At 36.4% G+C, this 25411-nt stretch overlaps 1 protein-coding gene across 9 annotated transcripts in view; it reads left to right on the top strand.

Moving 5' to 3' along the window:
- LOC150100552 (prenylated Rab acceptor protein 1) overlaps positions 1-25411 on the top strand; it is a 135806-nt gene that overhangs the window by 50259 nt on the left and 60136 nt on the right. For all 9 annotated transcript variants that reach the window (XM_090401293.1, XM_090401294.1, XM_090401297.1 and 6 more), the window contains one exon: positions 7739-7836. In XM_090401293.1, the coding sequence (XP_090257419.1) occupies positions 7739-7836 (98 nt within the window). The remainder of the gene's footprint in view (positions 1-7738; positions 7837-25411) is intronic.

Genomic DNA, 25411 nt, shown 5'->3' on the forward strand with positions numbered 1-25411 from the left:
ATAATACACTCAAATAAACCATTAATACTTGTTTACATAATGAGAATATAGCAGGAAGAGTGAGGCAACAGAAATAGTGGCATGCTGACAGAAATGTCAGCATGTCATTATTTTAGTTTCTAAAGTTATCTAAAACTTAATTTCATAACTACATATTACATTCTCAGTTTTTCATGTGCTAATCATTAAAGTAAGATTAATGAATCTATGAACGTATAGAAAAATATATATACAAGAAGTTGGATTAAATTTTAACGAATGATCTGAGATCTGATGACATCTTAGTAGGAAATTCCTGTTTTAATTCATTTTACTTTGGTTTTAATTAGATCATTCAACGTCGTTCTTAATTCTTTCTGATTATTATTATTTTTTTTTCTTCCATTTATTTCTTAGGTTTAATAGAGTTATCAATGTCAGATATTCGGCGATCATTTGAAACTTTTCCACAAACCACATTCTGATTGTTTGCAAGTCAGTAAATATACTAGTTGCATACTCCTTTCTTTTAGTGTTACATGGTGATCAGCATTCATTTTTGAAATTATGGATTCTACAACCGTGTTAAAATAACTCTTTTTATTGTCCTGACGTTTCGATCTTCATATCAAGATCATCATCTGGAGCATACATAAATATACAAGACAAGCTGCATTACATTTCAAACTGAAAGCTGGAGAAACAATGATTTGATCACATGTTACTCACTGGCATGACCTCTAGTGAAAAAAAAATTACATCCAGCTAGATTTAATTTATGATTACATGAATAAACCTTCTTGCTTACAAATAGTTTCCCTTCCAGTAAGAGTGATGTCCTATTTCTACTATTACAATTGTTATTTTTGATTTAAAAAATTATTTATAAATTTTTAAATCAAAAATAACAATTGTAATAATAGAAATAGGACATTGCTGTTACTGGAAGGGAAACTATTAAAATATTATAAATTACATTTATAAATTTTTTAATCAAAAATAACAATTGTAATAAATAGAAATAGGACATCACTGTTACTGGAAGGGAAACTATTTGTAAGCAAGAATGTTTATTCATGTAATCATAGATTAAAGCTAGCTTGATGTAATTTTTTTTTTTTTTTTTTTTTTTTTTTTTTTTTTTTTTTCACTAGAGGTCATGCCAGTGAGTAGCATGTGATGAAATCATTTTCTCTAGCTTTCAGTTTGAAATGTAATGCAGCTTGTTTTGTATATTTATGTATGCTCCAGATCAGAGGTTCTCAAACTTTTCCAGTGACATACCACTATATTTAATTCAAGATATTAGATGTACCAGTAAAGCAGTGGCTCATGTACCACCAGTGGTATGCGTACCACAGGTTGTGAATCCCTGTTCCAGATGATGATCTTGATATGAAGATCGAAACATCGGGATAATAAAAAGAGTTATTTTGACATGGTTGTTGAATCCATAATTTCAAAAACGAATACTAGTTGCATATCTTATTCTATTGCTCCTGATAAGCTGTCTTTTCTGTTTAACATTAAACTCTCTGTTATCAAAAAGAATAATAGTGATGATAAAATGTAAGTAATGGAATTGTTTAGTAGAATCTAATTGAGTTCTGTGTATTTTTTTCCCCATATTTGTTTCTTTTATGCATCACTTCCAGTGATTATTTTGAAAAAGTGAGGTTGTAGTATAATAGGAGTTTTGAATGATGGACTCATCTCTCTCATTGTTGAACCTGCTGTCACACAACCTGAAGCATTAGTCCTGCCATGTGCAGAGCATTCATGGACTCTTATGTTGCTTTAAGCCATGATGAGCAGCTGTATTCCAAGTATGTAACTACTATAGTGCAAAATGCTGCATTGTTGGGGAAGGAGTTATTATTTGTTTAATTTATGATAAGAGGATGCTGTATACAAAATTGATCATTCTACAGTTCAAGAGGAGGTGGAGGTCTTGATCAGACAGACAGATTCTCTGAAATAATTATTAGATTTGTATATAGGTGCTTGCAAAAGCCAACAGCTTTGACTTGTGTACATCACTGTTGTGAACCTACATTATCTAGTAATCATATTTAGATTTCAAGTAAATAAACTAAAAAAAAAAGTTGGAAAGCATTAAGGAAAGTGTGTTTTTCTAATTTTAACTTTGTGAAATAATGGTAGGCAGCAGACTGTGTTTATTTCAACTACCTGAATGTTTTTAAAACTGGAGATGTATTCAGATATTGAATGGAACTGACCATAATGAAAATTATAATAATGTGTTTAATTCTTTAAATTAATAATATAGAGAGAAATGTCCTTAGAGGGTGGTAACAACGCTATTTAAATAGGAAGTAAAGGCAGTAGCCAAAAGCTTTTTGTTGGATATGATATTGAAAACAGTTTTTTCAGATGAAGGGGATGTATGATGAGCAGAGTGATGTAGAAAACTAAGTCAGTAATTCATTGTAAAACAGAGGACTTGCCAATGATTGACTTGGAAGAAGTTTCAGAGAGGGAATTAATATTTGATATTAATGGAATTTGAATCCAGAGGCCAGCGATATTAGAGAGACATTGCCAGCTTTGTGTTTGGTTTCTATATTATAGATTGTGAGATATAAATTTTTGTTTTTTCAACTTTTGATACTTGAATTGTGCATGTGTTGGGTGGTGGAGGATGGAAAGGTGGAAGTTTCAGAATGTTTGAACATGCATGCACTATGTTGAATAATTCAATGCAGTAAACTTTTGTTAAACTGCAGTCACTTGACTTGGCAGTTAATATTGTATATGATATTCTTGTGGCAGGAACAAATTTACTCTACTTAACTTCCAGATCCTCATTTCCCACCTCTGTATGAAGAGTGAAGAGGTAGGAAATGAGGATTTGTAACTAGAATTCTAGAGTATGCATGTAAATGTTGTGATGCTGGACAGTGCTGACAACGTGTGGGGATTTGTTTTACATAAGGAAAACAGATGTTGATAATCACCTGGAGTGCATAGTATGTGTATGAATGTATTATTTGATAAGTTTTTTCATTACTGAGGATCTATAAGTATTTAAATTAAATGGAATTTTTAAAATGCTTGCTTCCACTTCTGTAATAATTGTTGCATACAGTGCCCAGCCAGGACCTCCTTGACTCAATTATCAAAATAAAACCAACAAGATCTGTAAAGCAAAAGTCATTTGATAATAATAGTTATCAATAATCCCTTCATCAATTTGTGGAGTTACTGTACTGTGGCATATAATAATTTAGGAGGAATTAAATTTAAGCCTGGTATTGATTCATTCTTTTATGAAGCATGGAAGGTGTGAGTGACTGTGAAAGTTTAGGAGATGATTTTGTTTGGGTGAGTGAATTTAGATTAAGAGTGACTGACCTGCAGAGGGAGATAGATGAGCTGAAAGAGGAGGTGGAATGTCTTGTGAATGAGAGCAGAAGTATGAAAGATAAGATTAGGAGAATGGAAGAGATAAATGCAAGCCGAATCTGAGTAGGGAAGAGAGAGAATTTTGGGAGTGTTAGAAGAGGAGAGAAAGGAAACAGTAGAAGAGAGGGAATGAGTGAGAGGTATGGGGGTGCTAGAAGAGGAGAGAATGGAAACAGTAGAAGAGAGGGAATGAGAGAGGGGTATGGAAATGCTAGCAGACGAGAGGATGGAAACAGTAGGAGGGATGGAATGAGAGAGAGAGAGAGAGAGATGGAAGTGCTAGAAGAGGAGAGAATGGAAACGGTAGGAGAGCTGGAATGAGAGAGAGGTATGGGAATGCTAGAAGACGAGAGGATGGAAACAGTAGGAGAGATGTATGGGAGTGCCAGAAGAGGAGAGAATGGAAACAGTAGGAGAGAGAGAGGTATGGGAATGCTAGAAGAGAGAATAGCGGTAGAAGAGAGGGAATGAGAGAGACCTATGGGAATGAAAGAAGAGGAGAGAATGGAAACAATAGGCGAGAGGGAATGGTAAGAGGTATAATGTATGGCGACTCAATGATCCGTGGTGTTCAAGATGGGATGCGTGAGGAGTGTTTGCCAGGAGGAACAATAGAAAGGGTGGCTATGGCAATTAAGAGAGGTGAAAGGGTGGATGAGATGATTGTGATGGTAGGAACAAATGACTTGAGTGGTAATGTAAGTTGGGCAGCAAGAGATATTAGATTTTTGCTTGAGGCTGTATGGAAGAAGACAGAGAGAGGAAAAATAGTGCGCATATTGCCTAGGTATGATAATGACGAGCTGAGCAGAAGAGCAGTAATATTGAATGACATAATAGCTAGAATGTGTGACAAGAGAGGACTGGTATATGTGGATGCTTAGAGTGTGTTTGAGGAAAGAGAGGAATTGTATGCGAGAGACCGCTTACATTTGAATGAGGAAGGATGTAAGCATCTGGAGAGATTGCTGTTCTGAACAAGTCAGTGTGTCCCAGGAGAATGATAGCAGGGGTGGCCTCTTGTGGGAATGAATACTTGGGAGAAGGGAGATAACATCAGGTAACACTGAGCCCAGTGGAGTCTAGAGGGAATAATGCTGGGTATAGAAACGATGACATTTATATGCTTTATACTAATGCCAGGAATATCCGGAATAAGGGAGAGGAATTGGTGGCGCAGATGGCATCAGCCTGGCCAAAAATTATTGGGATCACTGAGATGTGGTTGACAGAAGAGGATATAATAACAGGAATAGAAGTCGCTGGGTACAGCATTTTTCGGCAGGATAGGAGGGGAAAGCGTGGTGATGGGGTACTGCTTATGATAAGTGACAACCTATGTCTTCTAAGAGTGGAGGCTTTGGAAGGCAGTGAGACAAATGATTTTGAGAGCATATGGTGTGAGGTGGAGGTGGGTAAGACAGGATATTTAGTGGGGTGCTGCTACAGACCATGGAGCACAGAGGATGGGGACCAGGAGATGTTTGGACAGTTAAGTTTGGCAAGTGCTAGAAGAATGATTGTTATGGGAGATTTTAACTACAGCAGTATAAATTGGAGAGAGGAAGATGCATGTAGCAATAGGGAAATGGAATTTCTAGAATTCTTGAGGGACAAATGTCTTAGGCAGCATGTAACAGAGGAAACAAGAGGTTCAAGAGTTTTGGATTTGGTTATAGCATCAGAAGAGTTGATAATAACTGAGACGACATCTCTCCCACCAGTTGGAGAGAGTGACCATATGATTTTGACTTGGAAAATGAATAGACATGCAAGAGTATCAAAGAGACGGGAACTTATGTGGAATTATAAAGCAGGTGATTATAATACTCTTAGACGTCAACTTCGAGAAGTTTCATGGAGGGAGGAATTGGAAGGCCGGGATATCATTAGTGCATGGGAAATTGCGAAAGAATATTTGTTAGTAGCAATGGTAAGTTGTATACCACACGTGAGGAAGAGGACACAATTTGGAGTAAAGTGGATGACAAACAATATTAAACAGGAATTGCATGCAAAAAAGAGGCTATGGAAGAGATATAAGGAGACAGGTGAAGAGAAGATGCATGAAGAATATAAGACACAGGCCAGAAGAGTGACCAGTGTGGTAAGGAAAGCGAAACTGGAATATGAGAGGAGATTGGCCCTGAGATCCAAAGAAAATCCTAGGGAATTTTTTAGCTATGTGGCTAGTAAGAGGAGAAATGACTGTGGAAGAATGATGTTGTGTGATAAAAATGGGAATAGAGTGACTGATGCAGAGGACATAAAGGAATTGTTCAATGAACACTTTATTGGAGTATTTCATCCTAGAGGAGTCAATTTTGATGCTAGAGGGATAGGGCAGGTTCGAGGTTTAGAGGTACAGGAGGAGAGTGTGTTTCAGATACTGAGTACTCTGGATGTCAGTAAAGCTTTGGGACTGGATGGTATTTTACCACGAGAGAATGTGCTAGGGAACTGAGAGTGTGCTTTTAACCTGGCTTTTCAATGAAAGTCTGGCTGCGGGAAAGGTGCCCAGGGAATGGAAGGAAGGTAAGATAGTGCCATTGCATAAGGGTGGTAGCAGACTGCAAGAATCTAATTATAGGCCAGTTTGTGTGTCATCAGTAGTTAAGATCTTGGAGAAAGTAGTGAGGGACCATATACAGCATTGGACAGATGAGGGTAACATTATCTGTGAGAGTCAACATGGATTTGTGAAGGGCGCTCTTGTTTTAGCAATATGCTAGCTTTTTATAATAAAGTTACAAGAACATTAGATGAGGGAAAGGCATATACTGCAATTTTCTTAGACTTAGCGAAGGCATTTGACAGGGTGCCACATGATAAGCTGATATTTAAGTTGCAGCACATGGGTCTGGATGTCAGATTGGTCAACTGGATTCAGGATTGGCTGTCTGATAGTATGGTGGAACAGTTTCAAGGAGGCAGAGGGTTACAAGTGGGGTCCCACAGGGCTCAGTACTAGGACCTATATTGTTTAACCTTTATATCAATGACATTGCAAGGGGATATTCAGTTGTTTGCAGATGATACAAAGCTGGGAAGGATTATTAGTAATAGTGCAGATGTGGTAGCCCTTCAAGAGGATTTGAATAAGCTAGATAGATGGGCAAATGAATGGGGGGTGTCAGTTTAATGCAGCAAAATGTAAGGTCTTGAGGTTTGGGAAACATCGATGGGATGCTGCATACTCTATGGGAGGAGTTATACTGGAGGAAGTAGGGGGGACAAGAGATCTGGGGTTGATGATTGATAGAAACCTGAAATTTAGGGGACATATTGCAAAGGTGGTGAAGATAACACAGAAGATTGCTGCAATTATGAGAAGGACACTGACCTGCAGAGATAAAAGGGTTATCATTCTGTTGTATAAGTCTCTGATCAGACCACACTTAGACTATTGTTTATTTGGTCCTCAGTATTTGAGGGGATAAATTAACTGTGGAAAGGGTACAGAGATGGATGACAAAGATGGTTTCAGGACTACAATTTTGGTTATGAGGATCGGCTGAGGGAATGTGGACTGCAGAGTTTGGTGGATAGAAGAAGGAGAGGTGATATGATTGAGACTTTTAAACTGTTAAGAGGTGGTTACAGGGTTGACACTGGGGAGTTCTTTCGCTTGGTTGAACAGCAGGAAGGAGTGATGACAAGAGGCCATTCCTGGAAGTTACGAAAGGAAACTGTGAGCAAGAGGGTAAGGAGTGGTTTCTTTGTGTGGAGGGTGGTTGAGCCGTGGAATGCATTGCCTGATGGAGTGGTGGGAGCGAGAACGGTCAGTGGGTTTAAGGAGTGGTATGATAAACTTTGTGTTTCTTGGGGGGGGGGGAACCTCCCCTTGATGAGTCTTGACAGACTTTATGTTCTTAGGAAGGACCTCCCACGATGAGTGTTTTGACTCCATGGAGGCCTGAATAATAATAATAATAATTTATTTTGATTTGTAGCACCAATTATTCAACACATTATACACTTGAAAACATTAGAATACAGTAACACAAAGGCTGATATTACATAATTTCAAATACAGCAAAAATGAAAAGTGCTAATGGCAGTTAATATTGTACAGACACTTTCATCCATACAGTACATGTTCCTTTCATAATACTTTGATAACAGCTTCCCAGACATTTGAAGACCAGCAGTCTGGTGTTAAATGTTATGTGCATTATTGTGTTAAGAAATATGTGATCTTATTGATTAGTTTAGTTCTGCTTTAGAATTTTTCACTCAAGTGATAATTGCTGTTAGTTCAGTACTACACACTAAAATTTTAGTGCATTTTAATTATATTCTATGAATTCATTATAATTTTTGATATTTTTAGCCTCACATCTCCTCTTCTCCTAATAGCTATTGCTGCTATTTTTGGTGGCTGTTATATCCTGAAATTAAGAAATGAGAGGGGTCCAGTTCAAATTCTTGGTAAGCTATATAAACTGATGCTGAAATTAGTCAATCTCTGACTGTAACAAACTCACATTCTGTAACATTTTAACAGATATATTTTAACAGATATTGCTATAGTGAGAATTGATTATGGGATGTAATTATCTTGAAGATAAAGCTTAGCTTTTAATAATTTTTAAAATAGAAATTTATGTATTGCTTTATTGTATGTATAAATGAATAGAATTTTATAAATTGATAAGATATATGTTCTTAAAAATAATGGTTTATCGTCATTTCTGTAATGTATCTAAGAAATTCTAGGGCTCTACAGAATACTGTACATCCATAGAAGTAGTATTTGATCAGCTCTTACACCTATGCTATCTAAGTCATCATAAACACAGCAATCCATCATGGTCTTTGTGTCTTTCTCCTCTAAAATTTCTACTTTAAACAGCTGTTTCCTTTACATTTCTTGTTCTTCCTAAGGGCCATATCACCTTAGATTAACACTGTCCCATTCAGTTTCCTTAATTAAAATTTAGACATCCTACTAATTCAAAATAAATGAATTTAAAGTTAAGAAGCTAATAATACAGTATTATTTTGTAAAGTGGTTAGTTAAACAATATTTCTCCTTGTATATCTCACAAGCAAGACATTTTGAGATGCTGTTATCTTTAGCCTGAATAAAGTCTAGATTATATATAAAATAAATTTGTTTAGTTGGATATTAGAGTGTAATTATAATTTTATATGAGCTTTCAGAAGTTGAAATATTGGTGCCGTTTGCATTATGAAAGAAAATGACTACTGCAATTCATATTTTATCTTATGAAATTTTGCATATGAGAGCTCATACCATTAAAACTAGTATAAAAAGGCATTCTGGATTTACAGGAATTCATCTTACATGGCATGGAAGGCTTGATTCATCAGTTGCATTAATAGGTTTAACTATGTTTTTAATACAAACTCTGAATCAGTGATTCTTCCCTCTGAAACCTCATGGGCTTTAATATCAGTAATCCCTTTTTTTTTTGTGAACTGAATTTTTTTTTTTTAATTCAGGCCTAAATCATTACTTGAACCATAGAAAAAAGATATTTTCAAAAACTTGCTAAAATAAAATTGTGAAACATTCTTTTTACATCTGCATGCATGAAAACTTTCAAAGATTTGGGTCCTGTCTTTTGGAAAATTCCTCGGTCAAGATACTTTTAAAGGTTGCATAGGCTAAAGCTAATCTCAAAACTCTGGAATGCTGGACAAAATGTCTAGCTTTGCCTTGGAGTTCATCATCAAATTCTTGACATATACACTCAAGGGATGTACAGGATAGCATGATAGTAGTACATAAAAAGCTTATGTCACTACTAACTTCCTATCAATTTTTTTCCAAATCAATCTTATCTGTCATGACTCCAACATTGTCAGATCTTATATTTATGTCTTCTAAAGCCCTTTTTACTGTATCATTCCACCTATATTTTGGTCTTCCTCTGGGTCTTTTTTCCTGCCAACCCGGCAAAGAATACTTATTTTGCTAATCTCTCCCCTTCCATTCTGTTTAAGTGACCATACCACCTGTGATTAGCTCTGCTAACACATTCCTGAATGCTAACAATAGCAAGTTCTTTCCTATTATCCTCATTTTTAATATGATATTGCCATTGATGTCATCTTTTCAGGCCCTTAATCTTCCTCAGGCCTTTCATATCTGTGGTGTCTCTAGTCTTTGGTCAAATGTTTTATTTCTAATCCAGCTCTCATATCTAAGTTAAAATTGGTTTGAACATTGTATGCAGTTAATTTAGTGTTTTGACTAATCTCTCTCTTATTTCATATAAATTTATTGAGTTGACTTCCTACCATACTGGCTTTGTTGATTCTGTTGTCTATTTCCATATTTAATTTACCATCTTCACTAAAAATTGTGCTTAAGTAACTGAAATGCTTTACTTATTCTATATGTTCTTCATTCACAATGCATCTGTGCGGTTAGCCGAGTGGCTTTGAGCTTCGCAACTAGGATCTTCCTCAGCCATAGCCAAATTAGCCAGTCTTGGGGGGGAGTGGACAGCAGGGTTTTTTCTGCCAGTTTATCTGGTGTTTTTCATCCCGCAAGCAGGCAAACCGGTCTGAGGATACACATGGATTAGTCAGGAATACTGACCCAGCCATAGGTCTGATTCGTCAGCCTGTGTCTTTTCTAGAGCCCAGATAAGATTTGGGGAGACTAGATGCTACCGTGAACTCCCGTATAAAGGGGGAACGCTGTATCATCACATGGAATTTATTTATTTATTCACAATGTAGTTGATATTTTCATTGTTTCTGCCTATTTTCATTGTCTTTGTCTTGTTATTGCTGATTTTCATACCAAATTTATTACAACAGTTATTCAATTTAGGCAGGGAATCTTGGACTTGCACTGGATTTATTTAAAAGTATAGCATCTGCATAAAGCAAAGAGCTGAGATTAACATATCCAATTTTTGATATCAGATTTAATACTGCTTTCCTTCATAATGTGATCCATATAGATGATGAATAACAGAGGGGATAATGTACATACTTGTCTGACACTAGATTTAACATCAAACCATCTTCCTGTACTTCCCACAGTTCTAACTGTTGACTTACAACTCAAATAAAGACTATGTATTGCTTGATATAATGATCTACTGACACCATACAACTGTAGCATTTTGATGGCTTTTCTCTTAGCACCTTGTCATATGCCTTTTCCAGATCTACAAAACTTAAATGCAGAGCTTGTTATATTCCCATGATTTCTCAACTATTTGTCATAAAGGGAAAATCTGATCCTGACAGCCTCTTTTGGCCTGAATCCAGCTGTTCTTTACCAAGCTTCCCTTCCACAATCCTTCTCAACCGTTTCTCAAGTATACTTCATAAATCTTACCAACACTCAGTAGGGAAACACTTCTGTAATTCTCACATTCAGTTTTATTTCCCTTTTTTATATATGAGTACTATGAGAGCTCTACTCCAATCATCTGGAATTCGTCCCTCTGTCCATATCTTCTGAACTATTCAGTGCAGCCACCGCAAGAGTTTTATATCTCCACTCTTGTGCATTTCTGGTCGAATATCATCTACTCCCACTGTCTTTCCACATTTCAGGCTTTTGATGGCTTTTTCTACTTCAAGTATGGATATGTATTCCTGATTGCATACCTGTTGAGTGTTTTTTACCACTGTGCTGTCACTGCTTGTTTCATTTAGCAATTTTTCGAAGTAATTACTCCATACATCTAGGATATCTTTTTTTTTTCATGTCACCTTTGTCATCTCTAATTCCTTTTACAGCTCTTTCCTTCATTTCTGAGGGTTTTCAACAGTCTCCAGAATATCTTGCCTCCTTCCTAATATTTATTTTCTATGTTCTTGCCAAAGTCTTCCCATGACTGTTGTTGAGATAGTTTTACACAGTGTTTAGTTTTCTTACATTGTCTCTGTATTCTCTAAGTGCACAAGCTGACTTATTCACCAGGAACTTTTGTTATGCTTTCCTTTCTTTTTTCTTACTCTTTAACTTTATTTCCAACCTGGAGATCTGATTTTCCTCTCCTTGCAGACAACCTCACCACATGCCTCTCTGGCTGAATCAATGTTTTCTTCAGGACTTGTCACTAAATCTCCAAGGTTTTGTTCTTGTTCTCAAACTCTTTCATTTTTCCTTTAATAATGTTTGTGTATTTTAGTCTGCAGTTCACATCTGAAAACTGTTCAACTTTTATTCACTTTAAAACTTTCTAATATATTCTTCTTTTCAATATGAAATTCAGTTTTATCCTGCTCAAAACTAAACGGTGATCACTTCCAATTTTAAATCCTCTGTATACACTCTAGTGACCTGCACCAATGAGAAAACATCATTATCAACAATAACATAGTCAAGGATTAAGAAAAGTCAGTGAGACTTTTCTTATTCCTCTTCTCTCCATGTGAATTTGTGCACATTTTTATGTTGGAGCATTATGTTAGTAATGACCAGTCCATGTCCTCAGCAGAAATCCAACAGGTATTTGCCATTATTGTTAGTTTTGATCTTTTCTTCAAATTTTCCAAAGTATTTTTGCATATGAAGTTTAGACTTTAGACTAAGCTGCAGAATCAGTAAGAAAACTGATTCTGTAGGGAAAAAAAAAAAAAAAAAAAACATCTTATTATTCACTTCCTTAATCTCTTAAATGTGCTATACAAAGTTATTATCTCAATTTCTTAATTGTTTAAAATTCTTTTTATTAATCCTATCATTGGCTGCCATTTGTTTGTGTGGTGGTGGGGGGCGTAGGGAGGAGGTTTCATGAATGCAATCATGTCAATGTATTCACGAAAAATCTGCAAATCGTAATTTTCTTTTGGATTCTTTCAAAGCAGTTTCACATTTTTCATCAGCTATTTTATTTCTAACATCTTAGCCTTCTGTTTTTGTCTATTTTGGCTTTTTTTCTCTTGTTCTATACAAATTTCTTTAATTTGTATCTTCACCATACTCATCTTTGTTGTATTATCCATTTCTCTATTTCATTGTAGTTTTCAAAAAAGTTGAATAGGTTCCTGTTGTATTCCTGTTATTTCTCAGAAGTATGTCTTAAGTTTTTCATGCATAAATCCTGACTTGGGATATTAGGAGGTCCTTCCCAACTAAAGTTCTAATAATCAGTTTTATTTCTAAGTTTGCAGACAGGTACAGTGTTGAACTCCACTTTTAATCAATTTTGATTTAGCTGGCTAATTAAATTCATTGTAAAATGCTAATACCTCTATGGTTAAGTATTTATGTGTGTAAGTATTTCTTCATCTATGTTACCTGCTTTTCCACATGTTTGTAATATGATTTTTTTTCTATATCCAGTAATGGTATAATATACAAAAAGTCGTATCAGTTTTGCAGCATTTCTATGAGAATAGCAAAAGCTCATAATACTTTAAAGGTGATTTTCTTCATTAATTTTTAGTTATTATATAGTGTTAATATGCAGTAATTCCTCTGTTTAAGCGTGTTCAATTTATGTGGAATCAAACTCATGCAATCTGATATTATGCTGTTTCATTTGAAAGAGCATAATATCCAAATTGAAGTTATGCCCTTTGAAACATTTGAGAAAAGTCTGGTACCTATTGAGCAAGAGTGAGCCGAGCTGATAATTCATCCTCTGTGAGATTCCTGTGATCTGCACAGCATTAAGCCTATGTGCTACTATAGTCTTCTTTATTGAATGGATGCCAAAATAAGCACTCTTGTTTTGTTTGTTTGCATAAACTTTTTCTTGCAGGAAAGTTTCGTTCTTGTTTTTTTTTTTTTTTTAATTTTTAGTGGAACCTGTGGCATAGTAATTAAATAATAAAGTAACGCATAAAAACCACAGTGATATCCTTAATTATTAAAAGAACAGATATTTCGTACTAAAATTAATAGTACATCTTCAGTGTCTGTAACAGTAATAGGAATGGAATATCCATTGTAGAAAGGTAGAAAATTCATCTTCAGTGTTCACCTTTCTACAACGGATAAATAACCTTCAACCACTCATCCAATTCACTATGGAAAAAGAAAACTCTAGTACTTAATAATTTTTGGACATCCTCCTTACTAGAACGTCTTCTGGTACCTTATCTACAAGCGTCTTTCGAAAACCCACATTTACTGGCAGATACATTCGCAAAAAGTCTGCGCACCACATGTCTCAAAAATTTGGCATTCTTAAATCTCTAATTCATAGAGCATATAAAGTTTGCTCTTCCTCAATAATCTTACAACAAGAACTTTCCATCATTAAAAAGTTAATGGAATCAAATGATTACAACTCCAATCAAATCCAACAGATACTTGACTCTTATGTTCCATCTCCTACAGTTTCTTCAACAGTCCGAGAAGTTCCTATTCCGTACATTCCAGGAATCTCAGAACCTATAGGTAGAATTCTAAAAAAGTATCAATTGATTCCAACATATATTCCTATCAACAAAATTTTTTCTTTATTATCTTCTACAAAGGATAAACTGTCTTCTCTATCTTTGGCTGGTGTTTACCAAATACCTTACAAATGCAATGTCTCTTATTTTGGACAAACTGGCCGTTCTTTGGGAAAAAAGAATAAAAGAGTGTCAATGTTATATTGATTATAACAAACCGCTGAAGTCTGGTCTGGCGCAGCACAGTATTGACTCTACTCATAGTGTCCAGTGGGATAAAGCAGTTCTCCTCCATAGATGCAGATTCAAATATGAACGCTTATTCAAAGAAAGTTGTGAAACTATCTTACACTGACTGAATTTAAATAGAAATGACTGTATGTCTCTCTCAAAGATCTGGAAGACTTTTATCTTATGTAAAAAACCATTTATCTTAATAGATTAAATTTGTTATTTCTGTTATTTCCTAGCACACGGTAACAATTGTATTTTAATAGGTGATCCACCGAATGTTTTGCTTGTATTCCATTCCTATTACTGTTACAGACACTGAAGATGTACTATTAATTTTAGTACGAAATATCTGTCCTTTTAATAATTAAAGATATCACTGTGGTTTTTATGTGGTTTTTATTATTTAATTCCTTCTTGTTTTACCACTTATGAATAGACCATACAGGCTTTCAAAACCATATCTAACAGAATGGGGGTAATTAATCCTTATTCCCATAGTATTCTGTCTGTAAGTTCTTCTGGCCAGTTTTCCTGTTTTGCAGGATTAAAAAAAAAAAAAAAAAAAAAAAAACGTTTCCCTTAGAGGAAACCCTGCCACCTCCATATGTGGTTAGCCAATTCTCCTTCAGTTGAAAAACCCTGTTGTTCTTTGGGTTTTCCATCTAGGGTGCAAAGGTTCTTTGCACCCTAGATGGGATTCGAACCCAAGTCTTTACAACCAAAGGACATAGTTAAAACTGGTGGTGCTATTGGATGCTCTAGATAAACTTATGAACTATATTGTTGTTGTACTTGAACAATACTTTAGCAGTGCCCACATTATTACATGGCAGTGAAATTTGGGCAATAAACAAAGAATAAAAACAAGTAAAATGAGATTTATGAGAAGAACTAGAAAATCAATAGAAAAAAACTAAACAATTATAAACAAAAATGAATTCAACATGTAAACCGATTGGCCAACACACCGAACATCCTAAACAAATACTAAAATATAAGCCAATTGGAAAGCGAAAGCAGCGTATACCTCAAAAAAGGATTTTGGATGGATAATGAGACCGGAACAGACCAATATGGTCTATACCCGTAATTAGTGTTATGATGTTTATTATCACTTAATTGTATATACTATAATGTTTAGTGTCATTTACAGATTTTCTTCAGCACTGGAATATGCCCTCTTTGCACGTATTTGAGTGGGAAAATCATGTTCTGTTTATGCAATTTAACATTGCACGAGAACCTCAGGAACATATTCTGTAAGCAGAGGACTTGCTGTATTATTCTTATTAAGCAATGACAAGCATGTGGCATGTTAAGCTAACCCTCATTTCTTCAAAACTATCTAGATACTGGACTTTAGAAATATTAAATCACAAATGGATTGTTGAAAATAGAATTTCTGTGTTATAAAGAAAGTATATATATTAAATGTTAGAAATCCTTTCTGATGTTGAAATAGCTACTCTACTTGCTGTGTGCACATGAACAGTTCATAAGAGAATGATATAATTGCTTCTGCTTAGTGGATAGTCAAATTATATTATACATTTGATGGTGTTGAACTTCTAATATGTAAGATTATTGCAGAGGTATTACAATTAACAGGTATTACATTAATCTAAAAAAACCCAAGACTTACCATTAAAACAAACTATGAAACAGCCTAGTAATAAACTTAATTAAAACATGAATGGACATTCTAAATGACAAACACAAATTCTGTAATATCATAGAATTATTGCCAAAATGGCACTTTTGACCTATCTAGATCCTCTTCAGAATCTGAGAATAAAAAGAGTGTGTGTGCACGTATTTGATTGCACATGCGCACACTCACAATATAATGCTAAAGGATATCTTCCTAGTTGGATGCCAACTAGACCATTAGGTGGTAGATGACCTTCACTGCATGGTGAAATACCACCATCCAGCTTATTGAAGTGGTATATGCCATGTTTGTCTCCAGAGCCGGGATTCCAATTTCTGTTTCCCGGTTAGCATATCTGCTCTCCAGCCAAAAGGCTCCAGGTTCGAATCCTGCCATGGGCATGGATGTTTGTGATTGTCTGTGAAAATAATAGTGGTGATGGTGGACAATAGATGTCGTTGGTGTAGATGAAGTGGTTTGTGGATGAGGTTGAGTGGTCGAGACATATCCCTCGATGAGTCTTAGGACTCCCTGGAGGTGTCAAATTATAATAAAATACAATGAAAGTAATACCCTTCTAGGCCATGCGAATGATACTTAGAGATTCATGACTCTCCTTCATTTCAAGAGTCCATCCATCAGTGGTTCTAACAAGCACTTAAGCATCCATTACTTTCCAACTATTCTTGGATTTCTTAACTGTAATTCAAGGATAAGGCGGTTAGCCCTATGCCTCCCAGAGTGTCCTATGTCTGTAGTTGCATGTGTTCACAGGGCTAGTTTGCCTGTTCTGGGAGGGAGGGGGCAGCATAAAACACCAGTTTCCAGGTTCAAAAAAAAAAAAGAATAAAGGTTCCTCACATCACTGACAGGAATTGAATTCAGATCTTTCCAACCAAAGGGCTTTATATATACCGACTGAGCTGCAGAGGCTCAGGTGGTTAGCCCAATTCCTCCCAGAGTGTCCTATGTCTGTAGATGCATATGTTCATGGGGCTGGTTTGCCTGTTTGGGGGAAAAAAACTCAAGTCTCCAGGTGAAAAAACTTCCTACCTCCATACAAGACTGGCCAACTCACTTTTGTCAAAAGAGACCAGATAAAGGTTCCTCACATCACAAACGGGAATCGAACCCATGTTTTTCCGACCAAAGGCTTTGTCTATACCGACTGAGCTACAGAGGCTCCCATTTTGAGAGTACATCCGTTAAAATGGTGGTGCCGCAGTCCAGCCACCAGTTATTTCACACAATTAAACCAGTCAGTAATGAGTTAGGAGGCTTCCTGATCAACTAGCACATAATCATGCTGCCACATGCTTTGCCAGGTCATGCCTGGAGAGGAAGTCTGAGTAGTGGTATGCAGGAGGTGCTGTCAAGGCCACACTATGGCAAGGAGACTGGTCACTGTATGGATGTCATATCCAAGAGTTTATCTTCTCTCACTGTATGTCCTCGCTCTATCCTCCCATTTAGTCATGAACAAACTAACGAACCTCACAAACAACGATAGTGACACTGCAATGAAAAGAATCCCCCTCAAATAATTCCGATAAAAAAATACATAACGCAACCAATTGCTGTACACAAATCATGCCAGAATCTCCTCATTCTGGCATGGTATTAACCCAGCATAAATGATATTCATCATTTTACTTGTGGTTTAAGCCAGTAAAAATACAATTTGGTCAGCTAAATCCCAAATTGCCAGCCCATTCTTGTTCATTCAGTATCCAGGTATTCAGTATTCAGTTCATTCAGTATTCAGTACCTAACAGGGTGCACCACGAGAAGGTGAGGATTGGACATTAGATCAGAAGCCCTGGTCAGTTCTCTGCATTCCTTTAAAGGCTATGTGGAGGTCTCCTCTCAGTTATACAGCTTTGATCCTTATCACCTACAGATTGATTTGGAGGAAAATTGTTGATAGGAAGTTAGTAATGATGTAAGTTCTTCATGTAGTACTGTCATAATATCCTGTACACCTCTTGAGGGTGCATGTCAGGAATTTGATTTGATAATGATAAATGATATTCACCATCACTAGAATCCTTGCTGCATTTGCTGTTCTCCAAACTCTAATAACTACTCAATTATTTTCACATTCCCTCTACATAAAACTTGACTATTTGCGATCAAGCTACCCAAATCACCTAGGTCATCATCCTAAGTCAGGGGTCAGAGAACTTTTTTACCTATTACCCCAAAATATATTTATTTATGCCGACGTTACCCCCCTTGATTCGAAAGGGAGAAAATCATAGATTATTTAAGTTCAAAAGGTTTATTGAATCTATTTATATGCAGAATACAATTATAAATATAAAAAAGTATAAAATAAATGTGATAAAATAAATTATCCTCATTATGAAACAAAAGGATTTCTTTGAAAACTTTTTCACTTCAGGTTTTGAAGAAATGATGTTGTTTCATTTTTGATACAATAACATCAAAATTGGGACATTTTGATGTCAGAGCAATTTGGATACTGTCTCCGGGTTCCAATCAATTTCTCTGCTTTGTTTTCAGTTAGAGTGGAAAATCCTTGTTCAGGTAGGTTGTTGCAAAAGGCAGCAACTTTTTGACTGCCTCCTCATGTGCAATTTTGAAAGCCTTTGCAGCTATTGACATCCAAAAATATGACAGATCTGCTTTGTTTTCAAATTCAATACGTGCTTCACTGTTGGATCGAAGTTCAAGAAGTGCCTCTGCCAACCCTTGAGTCTCTTCTGGTACATCAGGAATTTCACATTTAAAGGGATCTACAACCCAACTGACAGTATGTGAATCAAGATCTGGAAAGTAATCAGAGAACCTCTCTTTGAGTTTGATAAGATGCCTTATAACTGTATCCTTGATGTCGTCAAAAGTAATATTTTCACAATCTTCCAAAAACAAAGCTAACTTTGAAAAGGCAGCTATCTTGTTTTGTTCTGCTTTCTGTCTCCAATATAAAAGCTTTGATCCAAACACTGAAATTATATTGATGTTTTTTCCTTGCAATTCTTTGTTCAATGCATTCACATACTCAAAAATATCAGCTAAATATGCGAGATGTGCAACCCACGAGGAGTTTGTAAACTTATCTGCGAGAACATGCTTTTGATCAACCATAAAAATTTCAAGTTCAGTTTTGAGAGCCCACACTCGGTTCAGAACATTTCCACGTGAGAGCCACCTCACTTCTGTATGATAAAGTAGGCCTGTATATTCAGCCTCACCATCTTTACATAATTCACGAAATAGTCGCGTGTTTAGTGCATGTCCTTTGACAACATTGACAACCTTGATAACATCATGCATGACGGCTTCCAGTGCAGGTTCCAAATGTTTCACAAGCAGTGCCTGGCGATGGATCATACAGTGGTTAACTTCAATTTCTGAAGTTAACCACTGTTCTCTCTCTCTCTCTCTCTCGCCAAAGCAGAAAAACCACTTACATGACCCAACATAGCTGGAGCTTCATCAACAGACACAGCACTGCAGTCTTTCCACTTTGAATTAACGTTATTAAAGTATTCATTAGCTTTATTGAAGACATCAATTCCACGAGATCGCAACTCGAAGGAGAACAAAACAACAATTCCTCTTCAGTTACATATAAACCTTTGTAGCGAACATACACCATCAGCTGCAAATTACTATTGAAGCTGAATAGCAAAGCATTTACTCTCTTTTATTGAAGAAATAACTTGTTCCCTCACATTTTCTGCTAAAATAGAAATTCTTTCTTTCACAACTTTTGCAGACAATGGCACTGAATTTAGTTTCATGGCTTCTTTTCGACCACACATAATCTCTGCCATTTTCAAAGCTGCTGGTTTAGCCAATTCCTCACCAATAGTATATGGTTTCTTGTTTCGGGCAATCAACCAGGCCACTTCAAAGCTAGCCTTTGATGCTGAACGTTGATCGAATGTACTTCTCAAGTTGCTGTGCAGTCTTTGTCTTTTGACAGACATTTCCAAATTTACAAAGTATTCCAGTGGTTTGGAAGACAGATGTGGGTGCAAATTATCCAAGTGTTTCTTTAATTAACTCTTTTTGAAAGATTCTGCAATCAGTACTTTCAAACAGACAGCACACTGTGATTTCATTATTCCTTTGTCTTCTATTTGTGTAAACCCATAATTGAGGAACTCTTCCTGGTATATTATTTTTCTAGTTGATGTCATCTGAAGGGTAAAAAGGACAGTGATTGAATTTAAGTTTTTTTAAAGTTAATTTAAATTTACAATAATTTAATTGGTAAATGTGGCACTAAGACATGTCCTCAAGATCAAGGCAGTATTTAATTATTTTATTCGCCATCGAAAATTAATAAAATTAATTGAGCAAGGAGAAAATATATTAATCAAATTATCAAACTAACATAAAACTAAAATATGGTTAATAAATGAAAATCTTACACTTAAAATAGAAATATTGAAACAAAATCAAAGCAAAAACACGTGTCAAAAAATAAGGTTAAGGTGGGTAATAGACAACTGACAAATAATATCTGTTTAGCCACTTGACAATGCCTTAGCAACCAAATTGTTTGGAGTTCAACATGGCGTGACATCTCCTAAACACGTATATTACATTGGCCAGATGCAGTGTTGCCAGAAGAAATTTTTCTGTCGTAACAAGGAACGTGCTTTTTATATAATTTTATTTATGTTTATTGAGTCCTCATTACCCCCAAGAATTTCATTTTTACCCTGCTTGGGGTAATTTTAGAGAGCCAGTTGAAATTCTAGGATTCCAACTGGCTCTCTTTTTATGAGATAGAAATCTACAATAAATGATGATCTAATGCAAAGCTTCATCTAGCTACCCGAATTCCTGGTAACTCTCTTCACTCACCCAATACTTTTGATCTCTTTTTAAACAGTTCTCCCTCCAAATACACCATAGAGGTCACCTCTCCTTTTAGCAACTCAGACCACAATCTTGTACAAGTTTCTCTCACAGAATGCTCTTCCTGAAGCCTCCCCTAACCTTGCATCCTCTGGCACTATAAAGACACAAAGTGAGATGACCTCTGGAACTCTTCCTCCTTTCAATGGTCAGACTATTGCTATAGCTTATCCTACCGTAACACACACCTCAGAATGAGTCACAAAAACTATCCTCGTTGGCAGGAAGACTTTCATTTCCCCCATTCTACTCAGAATTTTTGTTTTCTTTCCAAGCCCTGGTTCAACAGAAAGTGTATTATTAGGTGGCTTACATCAAGACCTCCATCTTCATGATTTGCCTATACCAAAACATGCAACAAAATCAGCAGATCCAAATCCAATTTCATAAAGACTAACAGTAGAAAACTTGTTTCCTGTTCAAATGTATGCTATGCATTCTTGTCCCTTGTTAAGGCCATTGGACATCACCTGCTCACCTCCACCTTTTTCTCATCCTGATAGCACCACTGTTACTTCATTCAAAGATAAAGCTGACTTAGCATTACTTTTCCTTGAACTCTTGCATTGATGACTAAGGGAATAGCTTATTCCCTTAGTTATCAAAAACTGGAACTACCTTACTGGAATCCAAGCACTGTATGTCTTCTGTAGTTTTTTCCTTGTTAAGGCCATTGGACATCACTTCTGCTCACCTCCACCTTTTTCTCATCCTGATAGCACCACTGTTACTTCATTCAAAGATAAAGCTGACTTAGCATTACCTTTCCTTGAACTCTTGCATTAATGACTAAGGGAATAGCTTATTCCCTTAATCATCAAAAACTGGAACTACCTTACTGGAATCCAAGCACTGTATGTCTTCTGTAGTTTTTTGGCAAAGACATTAGAAAATTACTAAAATAACTTGGACACTTAAGTCTGCTGGTCCTGATGGCATCTCTCCATTTGTTCTCAAACATTGTGCTCTGGATCTAACACCAGTCTTGTATCATCTGGACAACTTATTATACATAGCTGGTTCTTATCCCAATGCGTGGAAGCAATCTCATATCCAGCCTATTCCAAAAAGGGAAATAGAAGTCTGTCATCAAACTACTGACCAATTGCTATCATTTATATTCTCTCCAAAATAATGCAGAAAGTCATCAATAGCCAACTTCACTACTTAGAGACTATCAATTAATCAGTGACCACCAGTATGAATTCAGCCATTCGAAATTCACTGTTGACCTCTTAGCTTACATCACCCACCACTGGACATCTGTAATGGAAAGGTTTGGTGGAACTTGTGCAGTCGCTTTTGACATTTCCAGAGCTTTTGATTGTATCTGACATTAAGAACTGCTAAACAAATTGCCATCCTTTGGTCTACCTGCCATCCTCTGTAATTGGCTTGCTAGCTTCCTCCCTGGTCATTCATTGCATGTCATGGTTGATGGCTTCCTCTTTTTGAGTTTCACCACCGAGGTAGGAGCACCTCAGTGCATCCCAACCTGTGTCCTGAAACGTATCCTCTTTCTCATGTTTAAAAACTGTTAATCTCCTTTAATCCTATCCACAGCATTGCCAATGATAGTACTCTCCACTCATTTTACTCATTTGACTATGCAGTGCACAAATATATCAAGCTTCCAGATCATTAACTAGTGCCTTAAACACTGATCTGCATACTGTCCTTCAATGGGGTGAGGACAATCTGGTAACGTTCAATGCCACCAAAACAGTCTTGCCTCTTCTCTCACAAAATAAATCTCAGTTCACATTCTCTCACTCTCAGTAGTACACAAATCACCAAACAGGATCAGATCTCGATTCTTGGACTAACATTCACCTCCAGCCTCTCCTGGCACAAAACCACCACAAAAATTTCCTCTTCATCCAAGCAATTTAGCATTCTCTTTCCTTCAAGATGCTATAAACAGCTAGAACCCGCAATTTTGACATTGTTTTTAAAAATCTTCTAACTTCTTACTAGCATCCCAGACAGAGCACTGATGTGCTTGTATGTCCTTCAGCCTCTTGTATATGGGATTATTTTTTAAAATATGCAATTAATGATGAAACTGTTAGTTGATTGTTGTAAGTTCATTTAACTTGCTTGAGTGAGAAATGTGCCCATATCATGGGATTTTTTTCAGGACTGTGGAGTTGGTACATAAAACCTTCAACTCTCCTCAGTTTATGGTACATTTTACTCTGATTCCTTTATTTATATATCAGTATAGGAAATAAATACTTTAATTATTTATTTCCTATATCGATTGGAATCACTCAACATATGTCTATTACAGAACCTTAATGTGAACACATCTGTGGGATTGGATGGTATACCGGCACGGGTCTTGCGTGAAGTGGCTAAAGAATTATCAGTGCCCTTGACCATGTTGTTTAATCTGAGTCTCAGGTCTGGCTTAGTCCCGAAGGTGTGGAAAGAGGGGAAAATAGTTTCACTGCATAAAGGAGGATCCAAGATTACGGTTGCAAATTCCCGACCGATCAGCATATCAGGAGTCGTTGTCAAGGTCTTAGAGAAAGTAGTCAAGGGAAAAATACAGGAATGGATTGATGAAAACGAGATACTGTACAGGGGACAGCATGGCTTTGTGAAGGGTAGATCATGCTTCAGTAACTTGCTCAAGTTTTATAACCAGGTGACGGCTGAACTGGATAAGGGAAATGGGTTTACAGTGATACTGCTGGACCTGGCAAAGGCGTTTGACAGGATACCACATGGAATACTAATCCGTAAACTACAACATATGGGAATGGATATAGGGTTGGTGAGATGGATAGGTGGTTGGTTGATAGAGAGATATCAAAGAGTAGTTTATTCAGGAGTAGAGTCCAAAAGACGGCCTGTGACTAGTGGTGTGCCGCAGGGTTCTGTTCTTGGACCACTGCTGTTTAATCTGTTCATTAATGATATAGGGAAGGATCTAAGTGGAACAATTCATTTGTTCGCTGATGATGCAAAGTTGAGTAGGGCAATAACGAATGCAGAAGATGTCAAAGTCTTGCAGGATGACTTAGATAGATTGGAGTTCTGGGCTAAGGAGAATGGATGTCAATTTAATGTGACAAAATGTAAGGTTATGCATTTTGGGGTGAAAAGATTAGCAGCAGTATACCACATTGGTGGAACTGTACTCCGAGAGATTGATGAGGCCAGGGACTTGGGAGTGTTGGTGGATAAGGAGATGAAGTTTAGGGGGCACACTGCAGAAGTAGCTAAATCAGCTCATCAATTCACTTGGTTGTTGAAAAATACCTTGACGAGTAGAGACAAGCAAGTTATTGTACCTCTGTACCGAGCCTTGATAAGACCTTATCTCGATTACTGTGCCCAGATTTGGTCACCTTGGTTCCTTCTTGATGGGGAGGAGGTGGAAAGGATCCAGAGGCGAGTGACTAAGATGATAGCAGGTCTATGGAATGAACCATATGAGAACAGGTTGAAGATTTGTGGGTTGTAGAAATTAGTTGATAGGCGGAGGAGGGGAGATATGATTGAGACATTCAAATTGCTAAAGGGATTCTATAGGATTAATTCAGAGGATATTTTTGAGATCAGGACTGGTGGTCGGAGAACTAGGGGACACCTATGGAAGCTGGGCAAGAGTGTGGTTAGCAGGGGTGTTAGAGCTGGGTTCTTTACTTTTAGAGTGGTAAATGAGTGGAATAAGCTGCCAGAGTCTGTTGTGGGTGCTATGACGGTGAACGAGTTCAAGACAAGGTATGATAGATACTGTGAGAATGTAATCGCATAGGTATGTGGACATGATGTTTTGGGCCTCCCTCGATGAGTCTAAGGACTCCTGGAGTCACCCGAAATAATAATAATAATAATAATATCTAACATTAATAGCAAAATAATTGACTCTGTGATATGCATGCATCCATTTTAATAAAGACAAAACATCCCTGCACTTTTCTTTGAAGTTCTTCTTTCTTACATTTGGCCTCTTCAATTATCAGTCTCCTTATACTTTCTCTTTCCAGAGAAACTCCAAGTTTTTTAGCCATTTCTCCTTTTAAGCCTGAAAAGGCTGGTTGTGAAAAAAGGATAGAGGTACACTATTCTTCACTGCCATTTCAATGATGTGGTTTTTAAACTTTTCTGGCATCATTGTTACGGTAACTTCATCAGATGTAAAGAATTTTGGTAGTTGTATTTGGCCTCTATTAGATTTCTGATCCTTCTTTAACCCTGAAGTAGAGGGAATGTTTTTATTGCTGTCTTTCTCATTCACAGTGTCTAACCTTTTAGGATGAAAATGCTGCAAGTGTCTTTTTAAATTTGATGCTCTTGTAGATGTGTGCATTTTTATCAGAACCACAAAAACTACTATTTTTTGTATCTCATCCTTTTTCACAATCAGTGTTTTCTATAATACACTGACATACTTAATATTTCCCATCTGCTGTTATTGTAAAGTGTTCAAAAACAGCAGAATTTATTGACACTTTTTTGCCATTGTGAATTTTTTCATGGGGTGCCACTTTCATTAATATAATATATAAATTATAAAATGTTTTTTATTCCGGTTTTGTGACTACATGTTTATTAAAGAAAACTGTTTTTAAAACTAAACAAGTACTAAAAACAACAAGTTCATTAGTCGTCAGACCAACATCGTCAGATGTAAAGAGAACAAAGTTTTAAAGCACAAACTAATAGAAATTATGAAAATTAGTTCATTTGTTGGTATTGTGAACAGTTCGTTAAAAAAATGAGTAACAGATCTATACAACCGTTAATGCATGTTAGCTAGAGACAATGCTATTTGTTGTCGCGTTCTGTGGTTCACTTTTACTCTGTCCGAGGTTTGAAATTTTTAATAAATGCTGACCAAACTTGATTTAAAATCAAATC

This window comes from Typopeltis vanoorti, chromosome 12 (assembly GCF_054136105.1).
Source record: "Typopeltis vanoorti isolate ZY-2024b chromosome 12, IOZ_Tvanoo_1.0, whole genome shotgun sequence".
Lineage (NCBI taxonomy): Eukaryota > Metazoa > Arthropoda > Arachnida > Uropygi > Thelyphonidae > Typopeltis > Typopeltis vanoorti.